Below are 27,755 nucleotides of genomic sequence, written 5' to 3' on the forward strand. Positions count from 1 at the left end.
AAGCTTAAGCGAGCAAACAAAAAGCAGATGCTGAATTCATTCTGAAATATCCAGAGAACCCGAAAAGAAGGCTCTTTTTTTAAAAAAAAAATATTTAAAAGCATATACAGCATTCAGGGTTCAGTGTATCTCATTACTGTTGCCTGAGGCAACTGCATTTCTTAGGAATTTTGCAATGAGAAAAATGCTCACAATTGAGCCCTTATGTTTTTCAACGTGTCCTAGAGTGCCCGCAGCTTCAACCAGGTACCTGAGCCTCTGTTACAGGCTGCCCAGCTCCTTCCAGTCTTTCTACAAGCCTTAATGCCCCACTCAGAAACCTAGCCTAGCATCATCCAACCGGTTTCCTGGTGGTTGAGAAAGATGCCTCAGATCAGAGATTCTGCAAAGGATTTTCTCCACAGAACACATTGTTACAGAAGATAAGACTTCTGAGTGGGATTGATCTTACCAGGAAATTTGGGGTCCAGCTTTGCCCTGGTGGATCAGCTGCTACTGCTGCAAAATTCATTTGCGAAATGTCCTGGATGTAAGTCCTGATGAACTAGGAGTCTGGGACTCTCTAATACCTTCAGGTGCTGGGGGAGCAAAGGTGGGGGTGTTGTGAGAGCCCCAGCTCAAATGCTTGTGAGCAAGGCTGAAGCGAGCACAGCCTTGTTTGCAGCTTGAGCCATGAAAGACTTAATTGGCAAGGAAGAAATGATGCTTCTGAAGGGAGTGCATAACACAGGGATAGAAAGTATACTGTGCCCAGGTTCAGTCTCCAGAATCTCCAGGTAAAGGAAGGTTAGGGATCTGGTGGCCTCCACTTGTTGCTGGCCTTTGAGTCCTCTCATCCTTAGCCATTGGCCATGGTGACTAGGGCTAATGGGAGTTGGAGCAGAACATCTGGGATGTTACAGGTTCTGACCCCATCCACAAGCAAGAGAGGAATCCCAGCTGATTTCCCAGTGGTGAAGTGTCAAGTCAAGGGACACATGCAGACACAGACTAGTACTTGAAAGCAAGAAATGATTTTGTTTTTATTCAGGCAAGTAACAGTATAGGCTCAGCAGCAGACAAAGAGTTCAGGGGTCACAATTCAGGAGGGCAGGAAGTTCCAAACTGGATGGAAGCACCAAAATGTCCCAACAAGTTTCCCCGCCCCTCCCACCAAACAATTAAAGACGTGGCATGGCGAGCTCACCCGCGAGACTCTCTCGCCTTGTGGGAATATCATGATTGTAAGTTCTGCATTGGGGTGGGTGGTTCTGCTCCCATCTGCAAATGTAGCACCCAATTCCAGGCAACAAGATTGCACTTTTCTGCTCAGGCTCCCATTCAGTTGCTGCCTCTGCTTCCTGTTCGGCCTCCTCTAGCTGATCAAACCCTCCCTAGCCTTCACTGAGGTTCTTCTCTCCACAGGAAGGTTGGGGGAAGGACTCAGGGTCCCTGCTACCCCTTCCAAAGAGACTGTTGGGTTGAAAAGTGGAGAACCCCCTCCTCCAACCCCAGTCCCAACAATTCAGCTCCCCACTCTCTGTTTCTTCCTCCACAGTCAGAGCGTGCTGACTCACACCTGATATTGACAGTCTACTGTGAGAACAGGTTGCTGAACGAGAAGGGCCTTTAGTCTCATCCAGTAAATCTCCTCATGTTCTTAATGAAAAGATCTGATGTCCTGGATGACCTGTTCAGAAATGCTTCTGTGGTGGAAAGCATGGCATTATAACCAATAGAGTTTGGTGAGCATGTTGGAGTGATTACGGTATGCCAGGAACCTGTTACTAGGGTGAACCTGTCAGCTACAGTTTCTTTTGGCTTATCATTTTCCCAGTACTAAGTTCAGTTCTCCACATTTTCACATTAGTTTGCTCCCCGCCCCACAAAGAGCATCGTGAACATTCAGCATTTCAGTGTGAAATTTCTTCCAATATACACATTTTTGCAAAGCAAGTTTCTCTAACACAATGCATTTTATATGCTATTTTCACCAACACCCTCAACTTTATGCACCCTTTATCACAGCATATTCATTTTTAAAAATATATTTTTTGTTTGGAGACCCATACAGCAAAATTCAGAGAAGTGTGCATGGTGTTTCAGAAAGTTTGTATTAGGCTTGGTTTTGAATGTGAGCTGAATCAAACTTTCCCCCTATTCGTACCTGTGGCTCTCCAGATGTTGCTGGACTGCATCATCCTTGACTATTGACCATGATGGCTGGAGCTGTTGGGTGTTGGAGTCCAACAACATCTGGAGAGCTATGTGTTCCCCTCACCCTTAGGCTAAAACAGGGTTCCCCAAACTTGTTTTTGGACTAAAACTCCCATCATCTCTAGCTAGCAGGACCAGTGGTCAGGGATGATGGGGACTGTAGTCCAAAAACAACTGGAGACTCATGTTTTGGAAACCCTGGTTTAAAGGCACATGATGCCACAATTTTGCTAAAGCTAAGCAGATCTAGAGCTGCAGATCACCAAATAAAGGCTAGCTGATGCCAAGCTGAGCTGGTGTTCATAAAGGACACTGTAGTAGTCTGCTTCAAAACTATTGCTGTCTGCATACTGGAAGTCACGTTGACTGATTCAGACCTGGCTTCTGTCTCAAAACAAGCACCACAGGTATGGCAGATTTGCCTTCCAGGAGGAACTTCATGTATCCTGCATGAGCATGTTGATCTCCTTATTGATTCTCCCTTTCCTTTTTCTGCAACTGTTCCTCTGACCTTTACCCACCCTGTGTTGGAATCTCCAACAGCCACAGTCAGCAGAGGAGTAGAAGCAGCTTACACGACAATAAAGACTGAAATGTGATAACTCCAGGGGCCAGAAAACCAGAACCAGCAGTGCAAACTCCAGGTAAGCCTGTCTGGCAGCATTCTGCCACCAGCCCATTCTTCGGCCATAGAATGGACTGTGCTTTGGTATGCGATCAAAGGGAAGTACGGTTCTGTGATAAACAGCAGCTCTCTTTGGGAAAAGTACACATAACTTGACTGTTAAAAAGCAGCACTACTAAGCCTAGTGATTCCTCTGGCAGGAAGTAACCATTTGTCCCTGCCTCACATTAAGATGATTGGCAATCTAATCCTAAATATTTGCACTCCTTGCCTACTTGCAACGCTGAAGAAAAACACTCCAAACTGATTCCAGCTAGAAAATCCAGATGTTACTGGGGCACACATTAGAATGTGACGCCATACAGGTTGGATTGGGCACTGATCCATTCTTGTTCTATTATGCCAACATGCCATTAGATCATGAACTTCGTTAAGAACTAAGCTGGCAGAGAAGTGACATGACCATTGAGGACTTATAACAAAATCCAGTTATCCAGAATGACAACCACATACTTGGCTGCTTAGTCAAATACCACACCACCTTGTTTAAGCTGCTGGAAAAATGCAGTATAGCTGTTTTTACTCAGCAATGAAGAGAAACAGCTTGTGTTGTTGATCAGGCAATCAGATATTGTGAAGGTGGGATACTGAGAAGCAAACATCCGTGTGCACACAGTGATGGGAAGTTTGTTTGTATATGTATGTTATTAAAAAGGGCACATTTCATTATTTTCCAGCAGTAGACAGAGGGTCTAAAGCAACCTCATCTTAGATAAGTCCCCAGTAATAATAGCTGCTTAGGTTTTCACATAGAAGATCAGGGCTGCCTTACAGACTTGCTATTTCATTTGTAAGTTACCAATTTAGCTGTTAAATCTGCAGTTCACTTTTCTGGCGTGGGCAGTGTTGAGTGCTGAAATAACATTAAAATTATATTCAAAGTCAGGTCCTGTTGCTTGAGAATCCCACTGTGGAAGAATGCTATCATTTTCATCACAAGAATGTGAAGACGCAAATGTTTGGTTGGGATTAACTAGCCAGTTTTGTCCTTGAAGGTTTCCCTCCAGCATAAACTTTTATTTGTTCTCATTTTTCAGCTTCTGAACACAAAACCAATATATTTGGATCACATGTGAAATAAAGCTCCATTTGTCCTAAACATTTCGGTCTTTCTTATCTTTTAACTCCACTTTATTATTAAAGATTTGAAGAATAAAATATACATGAAACAGGGCAGGTGGTATGTTCTTGGAGCTTACATGTGAATGGGGGGGGGGGAGAGAGGAAGTTTTCATCTTAGAACATTCTGTACAAGGAACAAAATATCACAAAAAAGGAGCAAAACTTGATGTAAGTAGAACAAAGTATCAGAATGAACCAGTTCAAAAATATTCCTTGTAAAACCAGTTTTGCCCTCATGTCACGTTAGTAAGCTTAGCCTCCATGAGCAACATATTTAATTCAAGAGGAGAAGAAAATGTTAAATTCTTCCACTGTCATGTTCTGCTGCTTTAAAAATAAAGCTCTCTAAAGCAAAAGTGACAACAAATATTACATGGGCTGGTTGAGGTAAGAACCACGGGAAAAAGTGTGAATATCAGTGATCAGTTGAAATAGGTAGCTATGAAAACAGCGTCACACATGTAGTTTACTGATCACCACAGCAAAGCAGGCTCACCCAATTCAATCTTTATAGTGAAAGGGTGATATCCGACTAGCTCGACTAGTTCATGGATAAAGTTGTTTGCTGTATACATGTAAGGAGATCAATGGTCCATTAAAATAGTTCAAAACATTACAAAAGAAAGAAGATCTGACATACAAAGCAGAGGAAATTATAATACTTGATGGAGCATTACATCTTGAAACCTACTTGTTCCAGACAAATGGCTTCAGATCGGTTGATGCATTTGGAGCCATTTCTTCCTCTTTTGCTCTTTCTGGGAGTAGCATACCCATCCAATGATGTTTTAATGTACCCAAAGTTTTGGAATACAGAGCAAATTAAAAGGCAACTACCCGTTTTTCATCTTGCAGATATTAGACCTGTTGTGTTTGAAATGGGGGTGGGGGGTGGGGAGCATTGTGGTGAAGAGGAGAGATCATCAGAACTTCCATAGAGAGAAATATATTACACAGACATCACATTTTAAAGAAAAGAAAGTGTCAACTCCAAGGAGGACAGGTTGGTAGGATACTGCTTCTTTAATACTCGATTCTGCTCCAGTAGAACATGGTACAAAGAAGGACCCAAGTCTGCAAGGGAAAAAGAAAACAACAACTCAGGAAGGACCACACCTTATGCCATTGCAACAGCTTACTTACGCAGCTTGCCCAGATTTCCCACCCCAAAACTCTACCAGCCAGAGGGACAGCCTGAAGTCAGTCTGCACAAACAACATAATTATGTGGAATGGAAGTAACTCTGGGCTGCATCTACTATATTTGACCCCGAGGCCAGTTTCTGTGGGATGTTTGACCACAATGGAGAAATACAGATGAAAACCAATGCACTGGAATTAAAAAGAAGGAGACCTATATGCTGAAAAGCAGCAGCAACAAGAGGTTTTCATAGGAGGCCCACCAAGACTCTTGGGCTATTTATTTTTTACAATTCTGTTCATCTTCTGATAATGTTAACAGTTTAGCGCTGTTTCCATCCAAAGCAGAAAAACTATCTGTCCCTTGTTGCAGCATAGCTACAATCTATTTTCAGAACATTCAAGACATTTCCCATTGGATAAGACAAAAAGGAGGGAACAAAAGTTTGGAAGTGGAGTGGAAATCAGGTTGAGGTGCTTTTCCACTGACCCATTCCTTTTGTGCCAGAAGGGTACTTCTTTCTTGATGCCTTCTACCACACAGACACCCTGGCCCAATTCCTGCTAGATTCCTATCCTACAATATCTGAGAGAGAGAGAGAGCAAGAGCAAGACTGACTATTCCAGTTGCCTGAAGCTATTAATTACCGTATTTTTTGCACCATAATACTCACTTTTTTCCTCCTAGAAAGTAAGGGGAAATGTCTGTGCGTGTTATGGAGGGAATGCCTATGGGTGGCATGCCTACGGATTTTCCTCCTCTAAAAACTACGTGCGTGTTATGGTCGGGTGCGTGTTATAGAGCGAAAAATATGGTAATTTGCGGGTCCATATTCCTGCTCAGCCCTGATCTCTCCACCCCCATTCCCACATTGGTCATTTCACGATTTTATTTCTCTGTGCTTATCATTTAGGATGGGGTGGGGAACCTGTGGTCCTTGCACCAAACGTGGCCCACCAAGGGGTTCATCAGACCACACCCATCTGACCACTTATGTGATGTCAGGTGACTGACAAGTGGGCACCCATGATCTGATAGGATCTAATAAAGATCTGACAAAAAAAGGTTCTTCATCCCTGATTTAGGTGATTTGTATACCCCATGGGTGGTACAAATATTTTCTAAACTATAGTTTAATCTTATGAGAACTATCTTAACCACCCAAAGGGCTCACAAACTCCCACTTCCCCCTTTGTTATGGCTGCATTGATGAATCCTAAAGCTTCCACTTCTATTGTAGATCAACCAAGTCTTGCCATGTCATCTGAATACAACAAACGGGGGTTAAACTATGGTTTGCTTAAAAAAACAAACCCCCAACTTCAAACCATTATTGTTAACAAAACATAGTTGAGCTGAACTACAGTTTAGGGTTTGAGTGAACAGCTACTCAAAATTGGTAGCAGAAACTTCCAGTCTCTTCCTTTCAGCTGTGCTGGATGCAAAGAGAAGAAGGGGGAGCACACAACCCAAAGTTTGCAGTGGCTCCTCCATGTTTTTGTATTACGTGCGGACCAGTCTGTGCTGTCCACATGCCTGTGATTAGGCAATAACCTGTCTCCCGGGTTTATTCATAGTCATTTTACTGTCTCCCTAGAGGTCATTTCACATTTACACTTCTGCTGGTTACACCAGTTTAGGCACTATGTAAACATAGGTTGGTATTGCAAGTGTCCTGCAAGGATAGTCCAAACAAACTGGGTACTCGAAACACGTTTTCCCGGATGCAAAAGGCTTATTTGACCTTAGCTGGCTCAAAAAGCTTAGTACTGATCAACCCATAGGCATGGTTCCAAAATAGGAAGAAATTTTTAAGAGTTCTTCCAGCAACGTTTTTCAGGTAATCAAGCCATATTATTTATCTATAATTCGTTGATAACCAAGTGACATTGGCTATACAGCACTAGTGTACAGAATAATATGAAGGAAGAGACAGGTCTCTGCCTCAAGTAGCTTACAATCAAGTTCTAAAATGGCAGGAGGGTGGAAGGGCAGCAAGAGTAACAAGGGATGAACTAGTTTCAAAGGGGAATGTGTAATAAGGAGTTAACATGCCTCCTCTTAGCTGTTGTGTCTGTGCAGGGACCTACTGTGCTTTGTGGTGTGTGTTTGTGGTGTGTGTTTGTGGTGTGTGTTTGTGTCATTCAAGGTAAAAATCCTGCCAACTGATTTCTACCAATAGAGAAAACTAGGAGCTATAATTCTAGAACCACTGTGTATCATCATCTTCATAAACTGCTACACTGAACATATTACAAAAGTAATCAGGTTCTGACACCATCAGAAGTCAGTATTAGTTTAAATATGTCATTCATGGCAGTTAAAGCTTTCTTAGGAAAATGAAGTGAATGTATGATTGAAAACTTGGAAGCAAAGGCAAAAGCTCAATTAGCATAAAACCCCAACAACTTAATTTTTGTCATTTCAATAAAGAAAACTGTGGATTTTAATAAGTCCAAATGTCCAGGAACTTTATTCTTAGAAGTCAGTGGGTGGGGGAGAGGAAGATGATGGAGATGGAGATTTGTGCATCCTTCACCCCAAGGTCCCAGGGCAGGTTAAAACAATTAAGACACCACGTTTTTAAAATTGAAAACTCAGGCATAGCACCTGAATATGTACCATTCTGAACTGAGAGAGTCCCCAACAGATACAGAACCAGTTTCATGCTTTTGCTAAATAAGAGGTATCTTAACCAACATGCAAGACATTACAATTAGATACTCACAGTCCAGCACAGAATGGCGAAACCAAACCAGGCAACACCCCAAGCATGTCTGTCCATTGGGCCAGAGATGATTGGATAGCAGCCCTAAGTAATAAGAACAAACCAACAAGAGAATCAGTTTCAGGCAACCAAGGCATCATTCCAGACATCACAGGCTTTAGCTTAGAGTTGGTGAGCTTGTCTAGAAACTCTACAGCCTCAGGTTAGCTCACTGTTTCCAGTATTAAGCCTTGGAATGAGGACTGCAGCAGTTAACCTGAAGTCCAAACATGCTTTCAGGGCCCACTTTGTAAAACATGAAAACAAACTTATTAGCACTCACACATAGCTTTGCTGCTATGTCTCCCAGCTTCTGTACACACTGCACATGAGAGTGCATCAGCCACAAATAACAACAACAACAACAACAACAACAATTTATTACTTATACCCCACCCATCTGGCTGGGTTTCCCCCTGGACACAGAATTGACCTGCACCTCCATGGACAGCTGTGAGTCCAAAATGACTCCCAGGCTGCGCACCTGCTCCTTCAGGAGCACAGTTGCCCCATTGAGGACCAGGGAGTCCCCCACACCCGCCTGCCCCCTGTCCCCCCAAAAAATGTAGTTCTGTCTTGTCAGAATTCAACCTCAATCCATTAGCTGCCATCCATCCTCCAACTGCCTCCAGGCAGTCACATAGAACCTTCACCGCCTGGTTCCAATTTAAAAGAGAGGTAGAGCTGGGTATCATCTGCATCCTATTCCCCTGCCCCTGTGCTTTCTATTACCCCACCCTAAATAGAGAGCAGGAAGAAATAATCTTCTTTTTTTATTTTATTTTTTGCAGCTGCAGGGCTTCAGCCTTTTATAACACTTTTGGTTTTCAGCACTTCATCAACATTCTGGGAAGTAAATAATTGAGATAAGCATTTCAATCACCCCAAAAAGTAAGACAAAGAAGGTATTCTTACGTCTTTATGGTAATAGCCATCCATCCCCAGTTTGCAGGCATCCACGTTGATTGACTTTCCTAGAAGATCCATTACGCAGCACTGGCGTGGCCAAGGAAAATCTGCATCTTGGTTCCTTTTTCTGAATACAGAGCTATATGTTTGCCAGTCTGATGGGCCAACCACACCGCAGCACTTATTCTGGGTTTAAGAAGGAGAGAGAAAGTTGCTCATTAGGGTTAAGGCAATTAAGCACCTCGTGCGACATTCAAAAACTAGAGAGAACTTTGCTGAGAAGGAAAGGAATGTAAAATAATGTAGGATAGGCTGATATTCAGTTAGGGACCCCCATAACAAATAGTGAAACTACTAGAATATTATTGGAATCTTCAGCTGTGGTCTCCTGCCCTCCCAAGTGAGGCCTGCCTGGCTCCAACACAGACATACCTCTGAGCAGCAGCTTAAGACTTTCTCCTTCCCTTTGGGTATTTCATGGAATTTCATCCAGCTGATACAAAACTTTATGTTAGTGCTGCACTAGACTGCTGAAAAGTCCCAGAACATTCCCCTTACCCAGGTGGAAGCTGGTGTTTTATGTTTCATATATTACGTTGTTGAAATTTTGCTTCCCACCTCCACCATGGTTGTTGTTTTTAATGATTTTAAAATGTGGTTGTAACTGAGCAGGGAAGTTTTTAACGTGTGATATTTTACTGTATTTTTGGTTTCTATGGAAGCCGCCCAGAGTGGCTGGGGAGGACCAGCCAGATGGGCGGGGTATAAATAATAAATTAATTATTATTATTATTATTATTATTATGAGCAATCCAATCCCCCATGGCAGTGGGTAGGATGGTGGGTGGAGCTGATGTGGACAGAGATGTCCCTCTGATCAGCTTTCCCAGCTATGCTTGCTACCAAGAGTGTGGGCAAGACTTCTGCTGGTGGAATGCCTTGAAATGGGGCGTTTCAGAGGCAGGAACTGGGAAGGACTGAGCCACACTGAGATCCTGAGTTGGCTTTAGTGCCATTGCACAAAAGCTTTTGACCATATGGCTGCACCAGCTCTAAATTGATGTAGTGAGCCTTAACCTTCTTACCTGGCAACCGTGCTACCTTCATGAAGCCCCAGCATGAAGGTGAGGGTGGATTGCAGCCTTTGTCACCTAAAGACTGTCCTATGTTATATGATTTATTAATATATTATTATTATTATTATATTATATTATATTATATTATATTATATTATATTATATATTTATATTTATATAAATTATAAGAACATAGTGTGAGTACCACATCAATGGGCTATGTTTATTACAGCTTGCTCTGACTAGTAAATCCTGTAAATTCACCTGTAGATATCAAATATTTTTGATATTTCTAGGCCACCTTTCCAGGGCACAGATGCCATCCTAAGATGGCTTACCTAAAACATAACGGAATCACATAGTTGCAAACAAAAGGAGCCTAACCATACATTGCATTCAAAAGCCTTCAGGTCTTGGATGAATCCTTTTCATAATTCTATTTGGCTGAGTGGGATTCGCATGGAAGGCATGCTTAAAATAAAACTGGCCTATATTATTCCCAACTATTCAATCTGAATCAGGATAATTAAACCTGGATCAAGATAATTTCATTCATGTGTGGAAAGATGGTGCATCATTCCAGGAGAAGTAGAGAGAGCAGTAAAATATCTCAAGGAGTTTTAAACAGAGGTGTCTACTCTAAGCCATTTATAGGCCAGTTCAAATCCAATACATGTATTATTATTATTATTTAATTATTGACTTTATATACCACCCTATACTTGGAGGGTATACTTGCAATAACATCCACCTGAGTTCAGCTGGGTTAATCATCCCAGGATTACAGTTTTAGCCAAGTGTAGCTACTACTGTGCTAAACAAAGTTATTTTTGTTTTATACCACATGTTCATTGGCCCAGATTCATTTAAGTTTTTGGGCTAGCAGAAGCCAGCTTAACATTTCCTGCTGGCACAATGGGACTTTGCTTCCCACAACTGCTTGGGAGGGTCAAGAGAACCCCAATAGCAGCGTGCAAGGGAAGGGAAGGGGAGATTGTTCTGTCTGGTAAGCAGAAATTACTGTGATGGTGGAAGAATCACCTTAGCACGACTCTGAGTTCCACCCATTATTTTTATATCTGAAGAAAATCTGAATGTGTATCAGTACAGCTGGGCTGACATACGGAAGTTGGATAATATGAGTTTAAGAAGCGTTGAAAGGTGGTGCTTCTAATACTGGGCAGTAGCAAGATCTGGAAAGTCATTGTTAATACACTGACCACTCTCCAAAACATAACCCTTCGCCTTCCCCAAAGGAAGTGTGCACAGCAACATAAAAAAATAAACGAATACACTTAAGAATCCAACAGAAGCCTTAGAAAGGATTTAGCAGCATTTCATTATTAATATTCATACAAAACATAGGAACCATCCAGCAAAAACTTGTTTGCTCACAGGACAGAGGAAAGATGTACCTACAGAAGCATCAGACTAGAGAGTCTGACAACATTTAGAGCTGTATTCTTAAGGCTGGAGCGAAGATTTACAAAAATGCACCCCTCATCATTACCTGCAACATGAGCCGATCCCATGTCCTGGTGATACCTTCACTCTTCCATTTGTCGTCATTGTTGATGGGGTCTGGATTCTGGTATTTTTCCAGCATTTGCTTCAAGAAGAGATTGGGGGTGAGCTGCATGACAATGAGAGAGGGGTGTATGAATGTCAGCCAGATTTCTTTTGGGAGAAAGAAAGACTCTCAATAGGACAGAAGCCTCCATCCCAGTCATAACCAACGGAGGCTACATTCCTGGTGGAACGCCCTCCCATCAGATGTCAAAGGAATAAACAATTATCTGGCGTTTAGAAGACATCTGAAGGCAGCCCTGTTTGGGGAAGTTTTTTAATGACTGATGTTTTAATGTATTTTTAATATCCTGTTGGAAGCTGCCTATCATCATCATCATCATCATCATCCAGACATGGTATTTATTGTGTTTGTTTTACTAAGTACAATGGTACCACTTCTTGTCCCAATTTCTAACATTTCTTTCACACTGCAGAACCTGTATACCACACCATGTCACATTAAATCTTATTCACACCAGTAGGTTACTACAGTGTGAAAGGAACATTAGAAATTGGGATTGCCACCTCCTTTCAGCAGCTGTTGAGGAGAGGGAATGATCCTGTAAGGCCTTGGCTGAATCCAGTCAACAGCTCTTTGCAAAACTCCCCTGATTTTCCAGGTTTCCAGGCTTGCATTTTTTTTTTTTTTAAAGAGGAAGAAGGAGGAGAAGAAGAAGGAAGAGAAGGAGGAGGAGGAGGAGAAGAAGAAGGAGAAGGAGAAGCAGCAGCAAACAACAGGGGAATGAGAACAAAACTTGCACTATCTTCCACTTGATTTCCAGAATGGCTTTTACGTGGTATGAAAGCTCAAATATAATGCAGGAATTAGTAGGGAAATGGAATAAACTTCTGTGTAAATGCAGAGATACCCTTGACCAGACTTTGACAGAGGATTACATCATGAGGAAAGTTCAAGGAAATAAATAATGAACAGTTTGCCATTCATTGCTGCCTAAACATTTGTTAGGAAATGGCCAAAATACTAAAATTAAATATCTCCAAATTACTTGATAATCTAATAATACTTTTGAGGCCACAGGTGTGGGCAGGAAGCTCTCTTTTCCATTAAAAATACTTGCAAGTCTCCCACATATTGATTGACTGATAATATTTCTATGCTGCTTTTCACTCAAATGAATCCCAAAGTGGCTTACAAACAATAAATAATATGATAGAACATAATAAAATATCATAAACATAGAATAAATCATAAAGAAAAAATAACAAATCGTCAGTCATATATCTTCTTAGCCATCATGTTCATTCTGCTTAGAGCCTCATTCTTGTAGAGCCATATGCAACCCAGGCCCAAGCAGTTTTAATTTTATTAATTTATTGCTAAACCAACCAAGATTTTGGGTCAGTGTACAAAAAGACAGAAATAAATAAAATCCATCCATACCTAATACTTTTGTACATAACACCTTCTTACAAACTGTAAATGGAGAGGAAACACAACCATTAAAACAAGCACCCCCAAACTTGCCCCTCCAGATGTTTTGGGACTACAATTCATCCTTGACCACTGGTCCTGTTAGCTAGGGATGATGGGAGTTGTAGTCCCAAAACATCTAGAGGGCTGGGTTTGGGGATGCCTGATTTAAAATGTCTGGGCAGATCAAAACGCTTTGTCCTCATGCCAAAAAGATTGTAATGCTGGTGCCAGTTCAACCTCTTTGCGCAAGTCCTTCCAAAGTTGGGTCCCCACTACATAAAACAGCCTCCCCTTCCAACATTCATGATGTACTTTTGCTAAGGAAAGCACCATCAGAAGGGCCTCTGCCAAATATTTTATCCTTTTCACCTCAAGGATGAAATTGGGAAGATCTGAGAGAATGAGAAACCAATAGTGCAGAGTACTTACAAAGTCTCGGTGCACAGCTGCTGTAATGCTGGAGGCAACTTCAAAGGCAAAGACTATCATCAGCAGGATGATATACTGAAAAAAAGCCCAAAACACAACACCATGTCAACAAAGGATGCAAGTACATTTAGCGGTCAGGCTTAGATCCTTGAGATGAAAAGGAACACGTGATTATTGGAGTAGGTTGCTAAGCTTCTACTTTTTCCTTCTGAAAAGGTAGATTAAGAGCAGCCTGCCAGACCAGGCCAAAGACCCATGTAGTCCAGCATCCTTTTATCACAACAGCCAACCAAATGACTACAGGAACCCCCAAAGCAGAACTGGAGCAAAAGAACACCACCCATATCCCAGCATAATCCCCCCTGGCATTCAGTGGCATACAGCCTCCAAGAGTGGAGGCACGCATTATTTATTTACTTAAACAGTTTATATACTGCTTAGCTACAACTGCTTCCAAGCAGTGTACGGAAAATACACTAGAGGAAAGGTAAAAATTAAAATACCTGCTAGAATATATATTTTTTTATAAAAAAAAATGCTTTCAACAGGTGTTGGGAGGGACCCTGTTTGAGCTCAGCTGGAAGTAAGTTTCATAAAATTGGGCACCCCAGTTCTGAGCACATGATTCCTGGTGCAAATGAGCCATGCCTCCAAGTCATAGGAGACCACCTACAGTGACTCCCACAAAGACCTCAGTGATCCTATAGCAGAAAGTTATAGATCTTGATTCTATACTGCAAAGTAATTTCCACCTCATGCCCACTCTATCTTCAATAGGAAGATCTGTTTTGGGTATTAAAACAACAACAACAACAACAACAACAACAACAACAACAACAACAACACAGTTCCTCCTAAACAAGGATGAATTTGTGGATTATAATAGCTACATCATCCCTTTAAAAAGAGATGTTTCCTTACACAAGGGGCCTTCAACTTGGGGTCCCCAGATATTGTCTGATGACAACTTCCATCATAATAAGTCAATTTAGCCGTGAGCATGGATGACAGGTGTTGCAGGTAGATAGTATCTGGGGTCCAAGGCTGAAGAAAACTGCTTTACACTACACTAAGATTTCAGTCATAGTGAACTGGAAGCTTTTTCCTCTCAGACTAGAAACTCATGGATACAATTCCTACGGTGACATCCTTTTTTCTATTCTTTTTTGCAGTTGTGCTTTGTGGAATGATAATGCAAAGTATCTACTCAGAATAATATGTCTCTCACTTTTTCTGCCATATCTTTCACAATGATTGACAGCAAACTATGCACACATATCTATAATTGAATAAGTTTCTACTTCTTCTGTGCTAGAACTGCAACAGAATGGAAGACAAAACATTAAGTTTCATTTGTGCACAATGTCCCTGACACTCATGATTATTCCATTTTCAGAGACTCTGCACACATAGTAATAACTAAGTTGCCAAGGAAATACTCTCTCCAACACCCTTTTTACCATTTAGGAAATTCCTTTGTGTGCAGAAAGTCAGAAATATACTGACCAACCTCTTAGAGAATGCTGAATACTCTTGGTGACTATCCAACTTACCACCAATAGCATTGTCCTATTTGACTTCACGACACCAACAATACCAAGGACTGCCATACAAAAGAAAGAGAAGCCAGTGAAGATCCCAATCCAGGCAGCACCGTAGATGTCGTCATTGTCGGTAGCTTCCAGCAATGGATAAAGTGTTGGCTGATCTGACACGAAGAATATACACTCTGCCATGAGTGCAAGGCCACAACACTGAGAAGACACAACGAAACAGACATGTGACTGTAAACCCAAGGGTGTTTGCTTGACCTGAGGACAAAAACTTGAGCCCATATTGAACACACAATTCAAAAGTTTGGCTCACTCACCTACTACTAAGGGCACCCCACATCGTCCAATGCTCGTACAAATTTGTGATTGCAAGAATCACACATTGCTATCTACACTTCTGCCACATGACCTGTCACAGCTAATTCTCCATCTTCAGATTTATTTGCAAAGAAGCTAGGCAATAGTTAACACGGAAATAGTTTTCTTGCATTGTCCATTGCTTGTGTTTGAGTTAAATGCTGCTTGATGCCTCTTATGCCAGCAACGCCCCCCCCCCACCTGATATATACCAGATTTTGGTGACCTCTATCCTACACAAACACCTTGCTATTCTTTTCCTTTTACTTCTTTGAAGAATGAAATGGGAGAGGTGCCTTCAAGGTTTTTTCGACAACCCTTCTTGCCTTGCCAACAAAAATATATTTATGCATTAAATATATATATCTAAAAACAAGGTTGCTTTTTTTAAAAAAAAACACAACACACAAAATTGCATTTACAATCCTCAGAGGAGGGAATACAGTGGTACTTCAAATGTGACAAGACTATTGGGGATCAAAAATGTGGATCTATACTTTCATCTGTCTTTGCAGCTGTAATCGTGATACCTTCTACTACACAAATGCATATGTATTGATGGGATAATTTCAAGAGACATACATATCACTGGAAAAGTGCTTCCCTCTAGAAGTACATTTAATTAATCTATGAGGGACTGCATCCATGAAGTAGCCAACCCCATACTATACATTTCAGGTCCACTTACCCCCATGACGACATTCCCCATGATGAGCAAGCCTTGGAAACATCGTGCACCAGTATCACCTTTTGCCATTTTCAGTTTGCTGTGCAACCTAGAAGCAAATTACAGATTTATCAGCACTGTAGGTTCTCCCAAAAGCTTTCTGCCTGCCCTCCCACCTCTGCCCTTGAAAGCAAGAACAAGCACGCACAAACTACTACGATATATTGAGAAAGAAGCCTCGGAAATTACATCAGAACAAACTATCCACATAACTTTTTATTTGGTGTACCTGTAAGCAGGTTTGTACATTCTTTCTATACCTACCCATGGAAAATGGAAAGTTTCACCACAGATATATATGATATATGCATACATTTGTGGAATTTAAAAGGTAACTCAGAGATCATTTGAGAACTGATAAAAAAGTAGAAGACAGAGCAAACAGAGGCCATATCTTTTATTGGACCAAAGGCTGTTCAAAGTTATCTAGAAGGGCAAGCAGAGGAAACGGAGCACATATGAATCTGATCGCAGTGTAAACCAGGGATGGGAAACAAGAGGGCTTCCAGATTATTAAAAACCATTGGACATGCTGGTTGGGACTGATGGGAATTGGAGCCCAAGAACACCTGGAGAGCCATAGCTTCCCCATCCCTGGTATAAACCATACCTAGGAAAAGAAAGTTTCATGAATCCCACAGGTGTCCTCAATTATCCAAATGGCCAGGCACAGAAGAAAGAGAATAGACAAAATGCATCTGGCTATACCTGATGCTGCAGTCACCAAGGTGCCCTTTGAGGAGAACTGTTCAGTGGGGTCAGGGGCCAATCAACTAGGAAACTAATGAAGTTTAAGCTTCTGGTCCTAATCCCAGATGGCCCCCAGAAACGACTTTAGTCCACATTGCTTAAAAATGTTGGGTCTAGTACAACCAATTTGAGCTGCACAACTCAAATTAATTGTTTTTGTGTGTGTGTATTCCCAAAGTTTGAGAGTAAGCAGCACAGATGTTGTAAATGTGTAGTGATCTATAAATGCAGGTTCAGACTGATTATATTTCTTGCAATATCACGTTTGGAAGATTACACACACACAAATACACAGGATACACAAATACACAAAATGTTGCAGTGTGGAATAGCCTTGTTCAGTGTTCTAGTCAGTGGGCCATGCCCTCCATTGGGACACTCCATTCCATTGCCCTTTCCATCTGGTTTGCCATCTCCTCCACCCTGGTCGGCATTCTGTAGCCACTAAACAAGCCCATGTGTGTGGCTTTAGGCTTGTTTCCTAAATATCTTTTTTGTACTTCTTCAAAACTTGGAGTTTTCCCAAGCCTGCCGGTACCCCACAACTGCCCTGAGACCCCCGGGTATAGGGAGGTATATAAAGTCAATAAATAAATAATAAATAATAAATGGTGGAATTTTGAGCATTGGTACTCATACCCAAACATCAGAAACAAGAGGACCGATGCAGCCCTGCTTGAATTTACAGTCACCTTCTAAAAAATAAAAATAAAATACAATGCTTGTACATCCTCCCACTTCTGTGAAGTCTAAAGCTGCATCATGCGTGAAGTGTTTTCATAAACTTGTCACACCCGTTTCCAGTCTAGGAGGCGCCTTCTACCTTGGGCTATGGGTTCTGCTGCATAGCTGAAAATGTCATTGCCCATTTCACGCAGATTGCCTGCAGCGAGTCTGACCCAACCTTCCCAGGGAGAAAGTCACACCCATGTGAGACACTAAAACTATGCCTCAGCATCCGTGACAAAAGAGGCACGGGAAGATAATGTGAAGAGCCAGTTGTAGCTGGAACATGAGAGACCAGGAGAGTCACATTCCAGTTGCATTTTTGAAAGTTCTGAGATCTTGACTGGACACCCCAGGAATTCTTAACGGAATTCAAATACCCTCAACACAAAACTCTGAGATGCTACAGACAGGGGCAAGACAAGCTCCTCCTTCATGTTCCGGACAGCTGGATCCCACAGTCCTTCGTGTATAGGGTTTGAACATCTGCAGTGGCGAACCTGGCACACTCGTGTCAATTCCTTTTCAGATCAGGGTTATAAGTCATGTTGTGAGCCTGCAGGATACAGCAGTCTGCCTGCCTTAGAAGTTCACCCTTCCACGCATGGAGGGTTTGTGAGGTTGGTCACAGTGATGCAGCAAGCACAACACACCCTTGTACAATGGGAAATGCATGGGTTTAAACATCTGAATAGGGCTTACATCCTTCAAGCCATGGGCAGGAATGATGTGTCATCATGCTAGTCACCTTTTTCATGGACGGAACCTCTGCACCTTTAATAACTGAACCACAGGCTGAAATCAATAGCTGAAGCCATTCCAGTACACACAATTATGGGGGGCCTGTCAAATTTCTGCTGATCCTGTTGGATATAGATCCTCTTTTCCATTAAATCAAACCAACAGCCCTAATGCCACTTCTGACAATCACCCGGTCTACTAAAATGGCAGGGATACTGTGAATGAAGTATGTTGCAGGGTATATCTAAGAGGCTCAGTGGTCCATTGGCCAGCTGGAGACCCATGTTTGGGAAACCCTGCAGTAGGGTTAATGCCAACGGAGACACTGAATAACAAGATGCGGAGTGCAAGAAAAGTGGTATTGGTGTAAGAGCATCCAAGCCAGTCTTTGACAAGGTGTAGAAGACATTTGGGGAAGGCTGTTTCATCGCTACCAATTCAGTTCTCACTTTTAATGAAGAAGAGTAGGCATGCCCTAAAAAGGTTGCTGCACAGGTAGGGAAGGGAAAATCTGTCCATTTCCATTTCTCTTGGTTTCTCAAGTTTCCAGTCTTGAGTTCAGTTCTCCACATTTCCACATCACTTTGTAATCTTTTTATTAAAAAAAAGGTTATCATGAAAGTTCACCAGCATTTTAATACAATTTCCCCCCAATTGTCACATTTTTACATAACTGTGTCTAATGCACATCTTTGCACTAATATGATATTTTGTGTACAATTTTCACTATTGCAAACTTATTTATGCATGTATTACTCGACTATATGCATTTCTATACACAATATTTGGCTATAAAACTCCATTGCACAATTTGCAGATGTGCAGATTTTGAAAGAAGGCTCTGTTTGGGTTCACAGATTATTTTGGAAAGTTTGGATTTGGTAGATTTGCCTTTAAATGAGAAGTGAATTGCATTTGTCCCCATTTCTCTACCTATAGGTAGAGTATCACCTTACACCTACCCCCCGCCCCCAAACAGAGAAAACTCATCACATGAAAAGAGGGTAGAAGAGGACTGAGATCTGCACAAATTTTTCACATGCTATTTTACAGGTGTGAATTTAGAAATAATTGCTATTATTTGAATATTCCGATTATATTCAGAGTTTTCTGACCACATTAACTATTTTCTGGCCACAAGGCAGTCAGAAGCTTTGGTTCCATTTAGGATGAAGAGCAGCTTGATGTATTGTCCAAGCCCAGATAAACTGGTTAATCTTAACCATGATTAGTGAAAACAAGCCAACTTCAAACCACAGTTCAGAAGCCAGCTTGTTTTCACAAACCATAGTTAAGATTAACCATAGTTCAAAGTTATTTCAACACAGCAATGGTTTAAAGTTAAAAGTTAATTCAACATTGTGGTGAATCTAAAGCAGAAGTGGAAGTTTCCAGTATCCTCACTATGATACTAGAGGAAGAGAGCGTAGGGAAGAGAAACAAACCTGAGGCTCTTTCTTGAAATGCTAAACCATGCTTTACCATTATGTATGAATGCTTTCATTACATGGTGGCTAACATAGGTTTCACTCCAAATCCACAAATGTATAGACAGACAAAAGGCCTACTGAATAACACAGTTACTGCCAAGTAGTAGTAATACATGGGATTGTAATCTTTAATTTTAAAATGTTTAACTTCCTACTCTTCCCTAAGCAAGTGAAATCTGCACTGCCTCCACTGCCCTTAAAATTATTGAGATCAGATAATAGTTTGCTTTGTACCACAGAGGCCGGAATGCCCCTGCTTAGACCAGTTCCTCAGCCAGTTGAACAGGCTTCTTTATCTTTCTCTCAGAACTAATATCATGTTAGTTTATGCATTTATTGTCCTCAAAAACACACACACACAGGAAGCTTGCTTTCAGAACCGGAGTTCTGATTTGCTCTCAGCTATTTGCCCAGGTCTAGTGCAGATAATGAAATGAAGCCATGCACGTATTAAGGAAGCAGCTGGTATGAAATAAAAAGTAGAATGTAAAAGTACAACAGGATGCCATGATGAAGAAAAGGGTAGCCAAAGCCCAGGTGTCACCTACACAGCACCCATGGGCACCAAATGTACCTGTCATATGAAAGGTCACATCCCCTTGAAAATCCACAAAGCACGAAAGACAGCTCTCTCTCTCTCTCTGCTCAGTAGCTCTTTGGATTCATCAATCTCTCTTACATGCCTCCATGGCAACCATTTTGTGACTGGCGCCAACAGAAATTACTCAAAATCGCAAAGGAGTCCACTGGCCCAGGAAGGTTGACATCCCCTGCCACAGTCCAGATGTTTTGGATTACAATTCACATCATCATGGGTCACGGTCAGAGATCATGAGAGAGGTAAGTCTGTCTGAAAGATTTAGAGGGCATCAGGTCTGGGAAGACTGACCTATTTCATTTTTGTATATTCTAAGAGGGACAGTTAGGTTTATTGGGCGTGTAGGTGTGTATAATGGGTGGAGACAGAGAATTCTATGGCATGATCTTGATGCACATTAAACCACATCTAGGGGAAAGCAGCATTAGGCGGCTTCCATACTGACAACTGCCCTGAATTGTTATGAGCAAGGTGGGAAATCGAATCCTCTTATGCTTGCCTGTGGATTCATGGACTGCACAGTCTAAAATTCCTATGCAAACAAGTGGACCAGGTGGCAGCCTGGAAAATGGAGAAGTTTTTGATCCAGCAGTTTATAATTTTTTAAAAATAAATGGTGTCTGGTATGTGCACCACTTGGGGAAGTTCACAGAGCTATACTTGCTCATATTGGACTAGCAGGTGAGAGATGCATTGCCAGCCAAATAAAAGGCAAGTCCTCATTACTCATGCCTCTCCCTTTCTCAGGTCACCCTGTGTCATTCTCCATTAACAATTTAGAGACTGTAAGCTCCTATAGGAAGGGCTTTGTCTTTTGAGTGTCATGTCAGTCTAATTGCCACGTACAGCGATAGCACTAAAGGACAGTTCCAGGTTTATATTAGATCAGAAGAATGAATAGCTGCCATGGTATGTGTGGTCCAGACATCACTCCTTCAAAAGAGATTATTATACGGTATCTACAGGAGTCCAAGATATTCCATCTGTCTCTGGAGACAATGGAGGAGTGAGCCTTTGGGAGTAAAATAAAATTGCTTGAAGGTTACAGTGCAGCTGTAGAGACTAATATGGAAGAGATACGTTTTGTTGCATCTGGGGAAATTCTATGTGTTTTACACAAAGAGTTCATTCAAAAGAAATGTAGGTTTTTATTTTTATTTTTAAAGGCTTTTTTTCTACAGCCTTTCAGGTCCTGGAAATGCTTTTATATGCTCTTGTGCAAGTTTACTCAGAAGGAAGTCAATTACATTTAGTGGTGCTTTCTTCCCAGTATGTATGTATTGCTGCCTTAGAGATAATATTCAGCTATTGGTGTTCCTATACAGATGTTTCATAGTAGGGGGATGAATTTCACCTTTATCGATACTTTTCACTCTGTCTCAGATAGTCTGCCAAAGCTTTTGCGACAGGATTGTTGGTTCAAGAACAGCGCTTACTGAAGTTCTCCGTTTCACCTCATTGTTAACCAATTTTTAGGGCAGGACATTGGCACACCAGATAATACAATATCCCTACTGAGAGGAATTGAAGCATAAAAGAAAAGAAATAGAAAATTTCTCAAGATTGGCAAAGTGCTCTCCTACCCTGTGCACCCGCCCAAGACATGACGCATCCATGCTGTAACATGTCCTCAAGCCATTTCATGAGGACCACACCTCTGTTTCTTCAGTGAACCCTATTCAATTTTCTAACGATTTTTCATCTGATGGTAGAGAATGCTTTGCCCCAAGGCTCCATGACAAATCTATATCTAGGGAAAGGGGAGACACTTCACTTTTAACTATGGCATCATTGATCAGTTTCATAGTCATATTTAGCATTTCCACGTCGATTTGAATTTGTCATTGTGGACCTTTTATTACAAAAGCAGTGGGGATGTGGTAGTGAGAAAGTCAATCATTCAGATTATATATGCATCTTAATGCCCAAATAGGCTTCAAAGTATGGCTTCGTCAATTGTATCAATGGTGTAGGTATTCACTAAGACCTTATACACCAGCAGGGCTTCCCACCGCCAGCCAAAACTCACTGGAACTCAGTTCCAGCACCTCTCAGGTGGGCGCCATTGCCATTCTAAGAGAACAAGGGTTCTTCAGTCTAAGAGTTCATGGTAAATTCTAGTACCTCTTTTTCTAGAAAAGTAGCACCAGCAATGGTTTTATTTATAAAAAGTATTTATATATTGCTACATTGTGAAACGCCAGGGCAGTGTGCATCATTAAAACATTGTTGTTGTTGTTGTTTAGTCGTGTCCGACTCTTCATGACCCCATGGACCAGAGCACGCCAGGCACTCCTGTCTTCCACTGCCTCCCGCAGTTTGGTCAAACTCATGCTACACTGTCCAACCATCTTGTCCTCTGTCGTCCCCTTCTCCTTGTGCCCTCAATCTTTCCCAACATCAGGGTCTTTTCCAGGGAGTCTTCTTTTCTCAAAGTACTGGAGTCTCAGCTTCACAATCTGTCCTTCCATTGAGCACTCAGGGATGATTTCCTTAAGAATGGAGAGGTTTGATCTTCTTGCAGTCCATGGGACTCTCAAGAGTCTTCTCCAGCACCATAATTCAAAAGCATCAATTCTTCAGTGATCAGCCTTCTTTATGGTCCAGCTCTCACTTCCATACATCACTACATACCATACTGTTAAAAGTAGTATCAAAATTATCAACAAAGTGACTGGCTCAACAGTATTGTAATGTTTTAAACAGCTGCAAAAAGGTTTTCAATAAATGCTAAAAGTGAGTATGGCTGCCGATTCCCTGCTGAAAGTGTGTTCCACAACATGCCTATCTTTTGGTCAAAGCCAGTCAGGTCTCTGTGGCATGGGGAACGACTAACAGCTCTCCTCCAGATGATCTCAGTGACTAAACTGGGAACTAAGGGCTCAAGCGGTCCTTAATATATCCTGGACTCAAGTTGGTCATGACTTTGTATATCATCACAAGAGCCTTGAACGTGGCCCACTATCCAACCTGACCCAGGACATTTTGCCGCTTCAGACAAAACACAAAATGCAACCCCACTATGAGTTTCTCCTCTGCTGTTCTCTCATCCCCCATGCTGATGGTGCTGGTGGAATAAAGGTAAGTCAAGAAGGAGTGGGTGTGGCAAGCGGGCACAGACACACAGTGGTAGTATATTCTTCAGAGGCTGGAACTGGCACCTGAGCAACTGCCTCACCTCGCCTCATGGGCAGGCAGGTTCTGCCTGGTAACATAGGGGCAACCAGTGCAGATGTTTTAGCAGAGGTGTTGCCTGTGGTCAGCTACCTGTCCATATCAGTGGTCTAGCCTGTAGAGTTGCATTCAGCACCAACTGGAGCTTCCATATTGAACCCAAGGGCAGCACCACATACTGTACATTGCTGTAATTCAGTTCTGAGGTTACCAGTGCATGGGCTAAAGTGGTCAAATGGTCGTGATCCAGAAATGGCTGAAGCTGGTATGCCCAATGAAGCTGGTGAAAGGCATTCCTAGCCACATAGGTCTCTTGCACTTCCAATGACAAATACATATCCAAGAGTATCCCCAAGCTTTATTCCTACCCCTTTAGAGGGAACACAACCACATCCAGAACAGGCAACTGGCCTGTCTTCCAGACACAGAAACCACCTACCCACAGAGCCTCCACTTTCCTAGGATTCAGATGCAGTTTATTGTCCTTCATCCAGTTAATCACGGCTTGCACAGCTTCAACTGATTTAGAGGTTACAGAGAAACAGAGCTGGCTGTCATCAGCACGCTGAGATCCCCATGCTCCAAAACTTCCAATGATTTCATAAATACATTAAATATTTACTGGAGACAAAGTGGTGTCCCATGGAGTGCCACAGGATGAGGAGCACTCCCCCAGTGTCACTATCTGGACTCAACTGCACAGGTATGTGTGTAATACTGTGCCTCTGATAACCCATTTCACACAGCCCACCTAGGAGGAAACGGTGGTCAAAGACCTCTGAGAGATCAACACAACTCCCCTTCTCCCTCTTTTGCTAAAGGTCATACATCAAGGCAACCAAGGCTGATTCAGTCCTGAAACCAGGCCGAAATCCAGACTGAAGTGGGTCCAGAAATCAGAGTTATCCAGGAACACAGGCAGTTGCTGCGCCAACTGCTTTCTTCCCAAAAGAAGTATGACCAGGTGTGGGTGATTTTGTACATTTTGGGTTGTCTTGCTTTCTCATCTTTTCCACAGTTAAGCTCAGTTCTTCACATTTCCACAGCAGTTTGTAATTTTAAAAAGTCATCATGAATATTCACCAGCATTTCCATACGAACTTCTCCTAATATACATATTTGCATGCAAGTTTGTCTACTATATACATTTTTTTACAGAGCAATATCGCACAGTAAAATGCATTTTCATATACTATCTTCACCAGCATAAAAAGGTAAAGGTAAAGGTACCCCTGCCCGTACGGGCCAGTCTTGACAGACTCTGGGGTTGTGCGCCCATCTCACTTAAGAGGCCAGGGGCCAGCGCTGTCCGGAGACACTTCCGGGTCACGTGGCCAGTGTGACATCGCTGCTCTGGCGAGCCAGAGCCGCACACGGAAACGCCGTTTACCTTCCCGCTGGTAAGCGGTCCCTATTTATCTACTTGCACCCGGAGGTGCTTTCGAACTGCTAGGTTGGCAGGCGCTGGGACCGAGCAGCGGGAGCGCACCCCGCCGCAGGGATTCGAACCGCCGACCTTTCAATCGGCAAGCCCTAGGCGCTGAGGCTTTAACCCACAGCGCCACCTGCATAGGTATATGCAATTTTTGTGCATGCTTATTGACTGGAGAACTGTGTGCAGAATTCAGAGAGCTGCAAGTTTGGAAGGATAGCTGTGTTTCTGTTCTCACTCCTCACCCCCACCCCCAAAAGTGCAAATTAGGTAGGCTGGTGTTTAAATGAGAATAGAATCAAGTCTCTCCCTCAACCCTACTGGAGACTGGCTGGTGGTCATTGCACAATTTGGATCCTGGTTGCACTTTTTAAAGAGTAGGTACAGGCACTCCACTGCCTCCTTGAGGATGGCTGGCACCAAAAATGCAAAAATGCATTCACAACACCTTGGAGCAACCTTGCCACCCTCCTCTGACCAGTTTCAATCAGCTAGGATGGTTGGGGTTTCAGAGGGCACTTGGTTGAATGCATTTTTATAATGTTGTACTGTTTTAGTGTTGTTAGCCGCCCTGAGCCCGGCTTCGGCTGGGGAGGGCGGGATATAAATAAAATTTATTATTAATTATTATTATTATTATTATTATTATTATTATTATTATTATTATTATTATTCCTGTGGTTATCTTGTCCTCATCAACTAGAAATGATGCCCAAACACTGTGCCTGATAGTTTGGCAGTTCTTTTTTGGGGAAGTGATTATACTACTTCTCCATTGTGCTATAATTACGTATTATCTCATTTTTTACACACACACACACACACACACACACACCCAACACAGCAACACACACAAATACACTCCAAACAAGATTTTGAGGTGCTTCAAAGACCATCAACACTGCCTTGAAAAGGGTGGAGTTTTCGTCATTTTAAGAGAGCATATCTGAACATTTGCAACATAATTGCAAGAGTTAACAACACTCCCTTAAACACAATCCTTTCAAATAGGTGGAATCGTGGGGTGGCATTCAGCCAATTTTTGCACAGAGTAGACACACTGAAATGAAAGAACATGATTAAGTGAGATCCATTAATTCCAATTGTTCTACTCTTTGTAAAACACCCCCATGCTTTCGAACATCTTTTTTTAAAAAACAACATAAAATTACAGCTATCCATCCACACAATGCTATTATATAAATAAGAACAGGCTTGCTAGACAAGCAGATTATATGGCAGAAATAACAGTGCTCAAACACATTTTAGAAAATAGGAATGAACCATCTGGGGTGGGATGTATGATCAGAGCAAAGCTGTGTCATAGCACAGTTTGCTAACCTGCAATCTGATGCACACTTACTTGGAGCAAGCCCCATAATATTCAGGGGGGGCTTCCAAAAAAAGATAATCAGTATCTGAGAAATTTACACTCTGGGTTTCCCCTTATGATTCATCAACACATCACAAGCAAAACAAGAGTCTCATCTTGAGACAACACAGATTCACCATACAGGTCAGAAGATTGCAATGAACCTAATTAAACAGCTCAAAGCTTCTCAGTGCACTGAAGACTCCTTCCTGAAAGCTGTTTCGTTGGCTGCCCCCTTCAAAAAACTGAAACAATCCTTACAAGAACTTTATGAAGAATCCACTAGGCAGAAAGCCTGTGTGGGGGGGGGGTGGGTGTATACCAGTTTTTCATTAACTGAACTGAACTGGGAGAAACTCATCCTTTTTTATCTTGTGCTTGTTCACAGAAAATGAAGGGAAATGCAAATCCTTCACCTGTACTGCTTTCCTGCCTCTTAACAGTGCAATCCTAACCAACTCTACTCAGAAGTAAGTCCTATCAAATTCAGCAGTGTTTTCTCCCAGGTAAGTGGTGTTATGATTGCAGCCTAACTTGGTATCAGCATTAAGCAGCGATACACAGAATGATATCATCATTGTAGGAAACAGATGAAAAGTTCCAAACTCCCACCCTGTGCAAAAACTGCTCAAATCCCATGAAATTCAAACTAACCATGCAGAGAATTGCAACTTAGCATTTATCAGAAAACAGCAGCAAAGAGATGATGAATTGTTTTAATATAATAAGCAACAGGTCTGAACATCTATTGACTTAATAAATATTTTTAAAATAAAGGACCTTAGCATTCAAAGAAATTAAAAGGAATGTGATTCATAGACACAGAAAACTCACCTTGCACCCTCCTTATTCCACTGCTGGATCCCCAAACACACCTACAGTACTGAGGAAAATCCCCTCTCAATCAGTCTTTAAAAGAGCCCAAGGCAACGAAGTAAAATCGCCTATGATTGGTGGGCGCACATATCACATGAGATTGTCCTTGATCTGGCTAGACCTGTTCTTCGATTGCAAGAGAACCCAAGATCCTCCGATTGTACTGGAATGTTGTGCACAAACCCATTCACCAAAGCTGGTGGTGTTTCTGTTATTTCATTCTCTCAAGCGTGACCAGGTGACTCATCCATGTGCAATCTTTAAAGTGGACAGGCAAATAAAAATAATTACAAAGACACGCAAAGGGATGTTAACATTGTTACTAAGCGTGCATGAAGAAAAAAGTGGACATCGTAGTGGAAGAGATAAGAAAACAGAATTTTAAAAATGTGTTTTGCCTACAGGCAAGATGATTTTAAAAAATTGTGTTTAAGATTTCGTCTCCCTACCTCCTTCAAAACGTTCATGTATCTCAGCTGAAGTTCTCGTTCTCTCTCTCTCTCTCTCTCTCTCTCTCTCTCTCTCTCTCTTTCTCTCTCTCCAGTTCTATGTGTCCTGACACAATTCAGATATGTTTAGGCTTTATATAAACAAAGTCCTTGGATTTGTAGTTGCAGTGTGAGCAATAAGG

General features: G+C 41.9%; 1 protein-coding gene across 3 annotated transcripts; it reads right to left on the reverse strand.

The window, feature by feature from the left end:
• Positions 1-3,877: 3,877 nt before the first annotated feature.
• On the reverse strand, positions 3,878-27,350 carry UPK1B (uroplakin 1B). 3 transcript variants are annotated; one of them, XM_079972341.1, is made up of 8 exons: positions 27,083-27,350; positions 15,927-16,014; positions 14,882-15,082; positions 13,329-13,403; positions 11,406-11,528; positions 8,826-9,005; positions 7,872-7,955; positions 3,878-5,077 (listed from the first exon to the last, which is right to left on the reverse strand). In XM_079972341.1, the coding sequence occupies exons 2-8, from the start codon at positions 15,993-15,995 to the stop codon at positions 5,027-5,029; spliced, it is 783 nt and encodes a 260-aa protein (XP_079828467.1). In that variant the 5' UTR covers positions 15,996-16,014; positions 27,083-27,350; the 3' UTR covers positions 3,878-5,026. The 3 variants fall into 3 exon arrangements, with proteins under 3 accessions (XP_079828467.1, XP_079828469.1, XP_079828468.1); XM_079972343.1 differs by lacking the exon at positions 27,083-27,350 and adding an exon at positions 26,240-26,298; XM_079972342.1 differs by lacking the exon at positions 27,083-27,350 and adding an exon at positions 20,247-20,288.
• Positions 27,351-27,755: the final 405 nt, after the last annotated feature.

The sequence above is a fragment of the Podarcis cretensis genome (assembly GCF_951804945.1).
Source record: "Podarcis cretensis genome assembly, chromosome: 4".
Taxonomy (NCBI): domain Eukaryota; kingdom Metazoa; phylum Chordata; class Lepidosauria; order Squamata; family Lacertidae; genus Podarcis; species Podarcis cretensis.

Excerpts from the sequence above, each read along its gene's own strand:
- UPK1B (XM_079972341.1), bottom strand. The coding sequence starts at position 15,995 with ATGGCAAAAGGTGATACTGGTGCACGATGTTTCCAAGGCTTGCTCATC. Across the intron at positions 13,404-14,881 it reads ATAGGACAATGCTATTGGTG|TATATCATCCTGCTGATGAT; the intron begins GTAAGTTGGATA and ends GCTTTTTTTCAG. Across the intron at positions 9,006-11,405 it reads GGGATCGGCTCATGTTGCAG|AATAAGTGCTGCGGTGTGGT; the intron begins GTAATGATGAGG and ends TCTTAAACCCAG.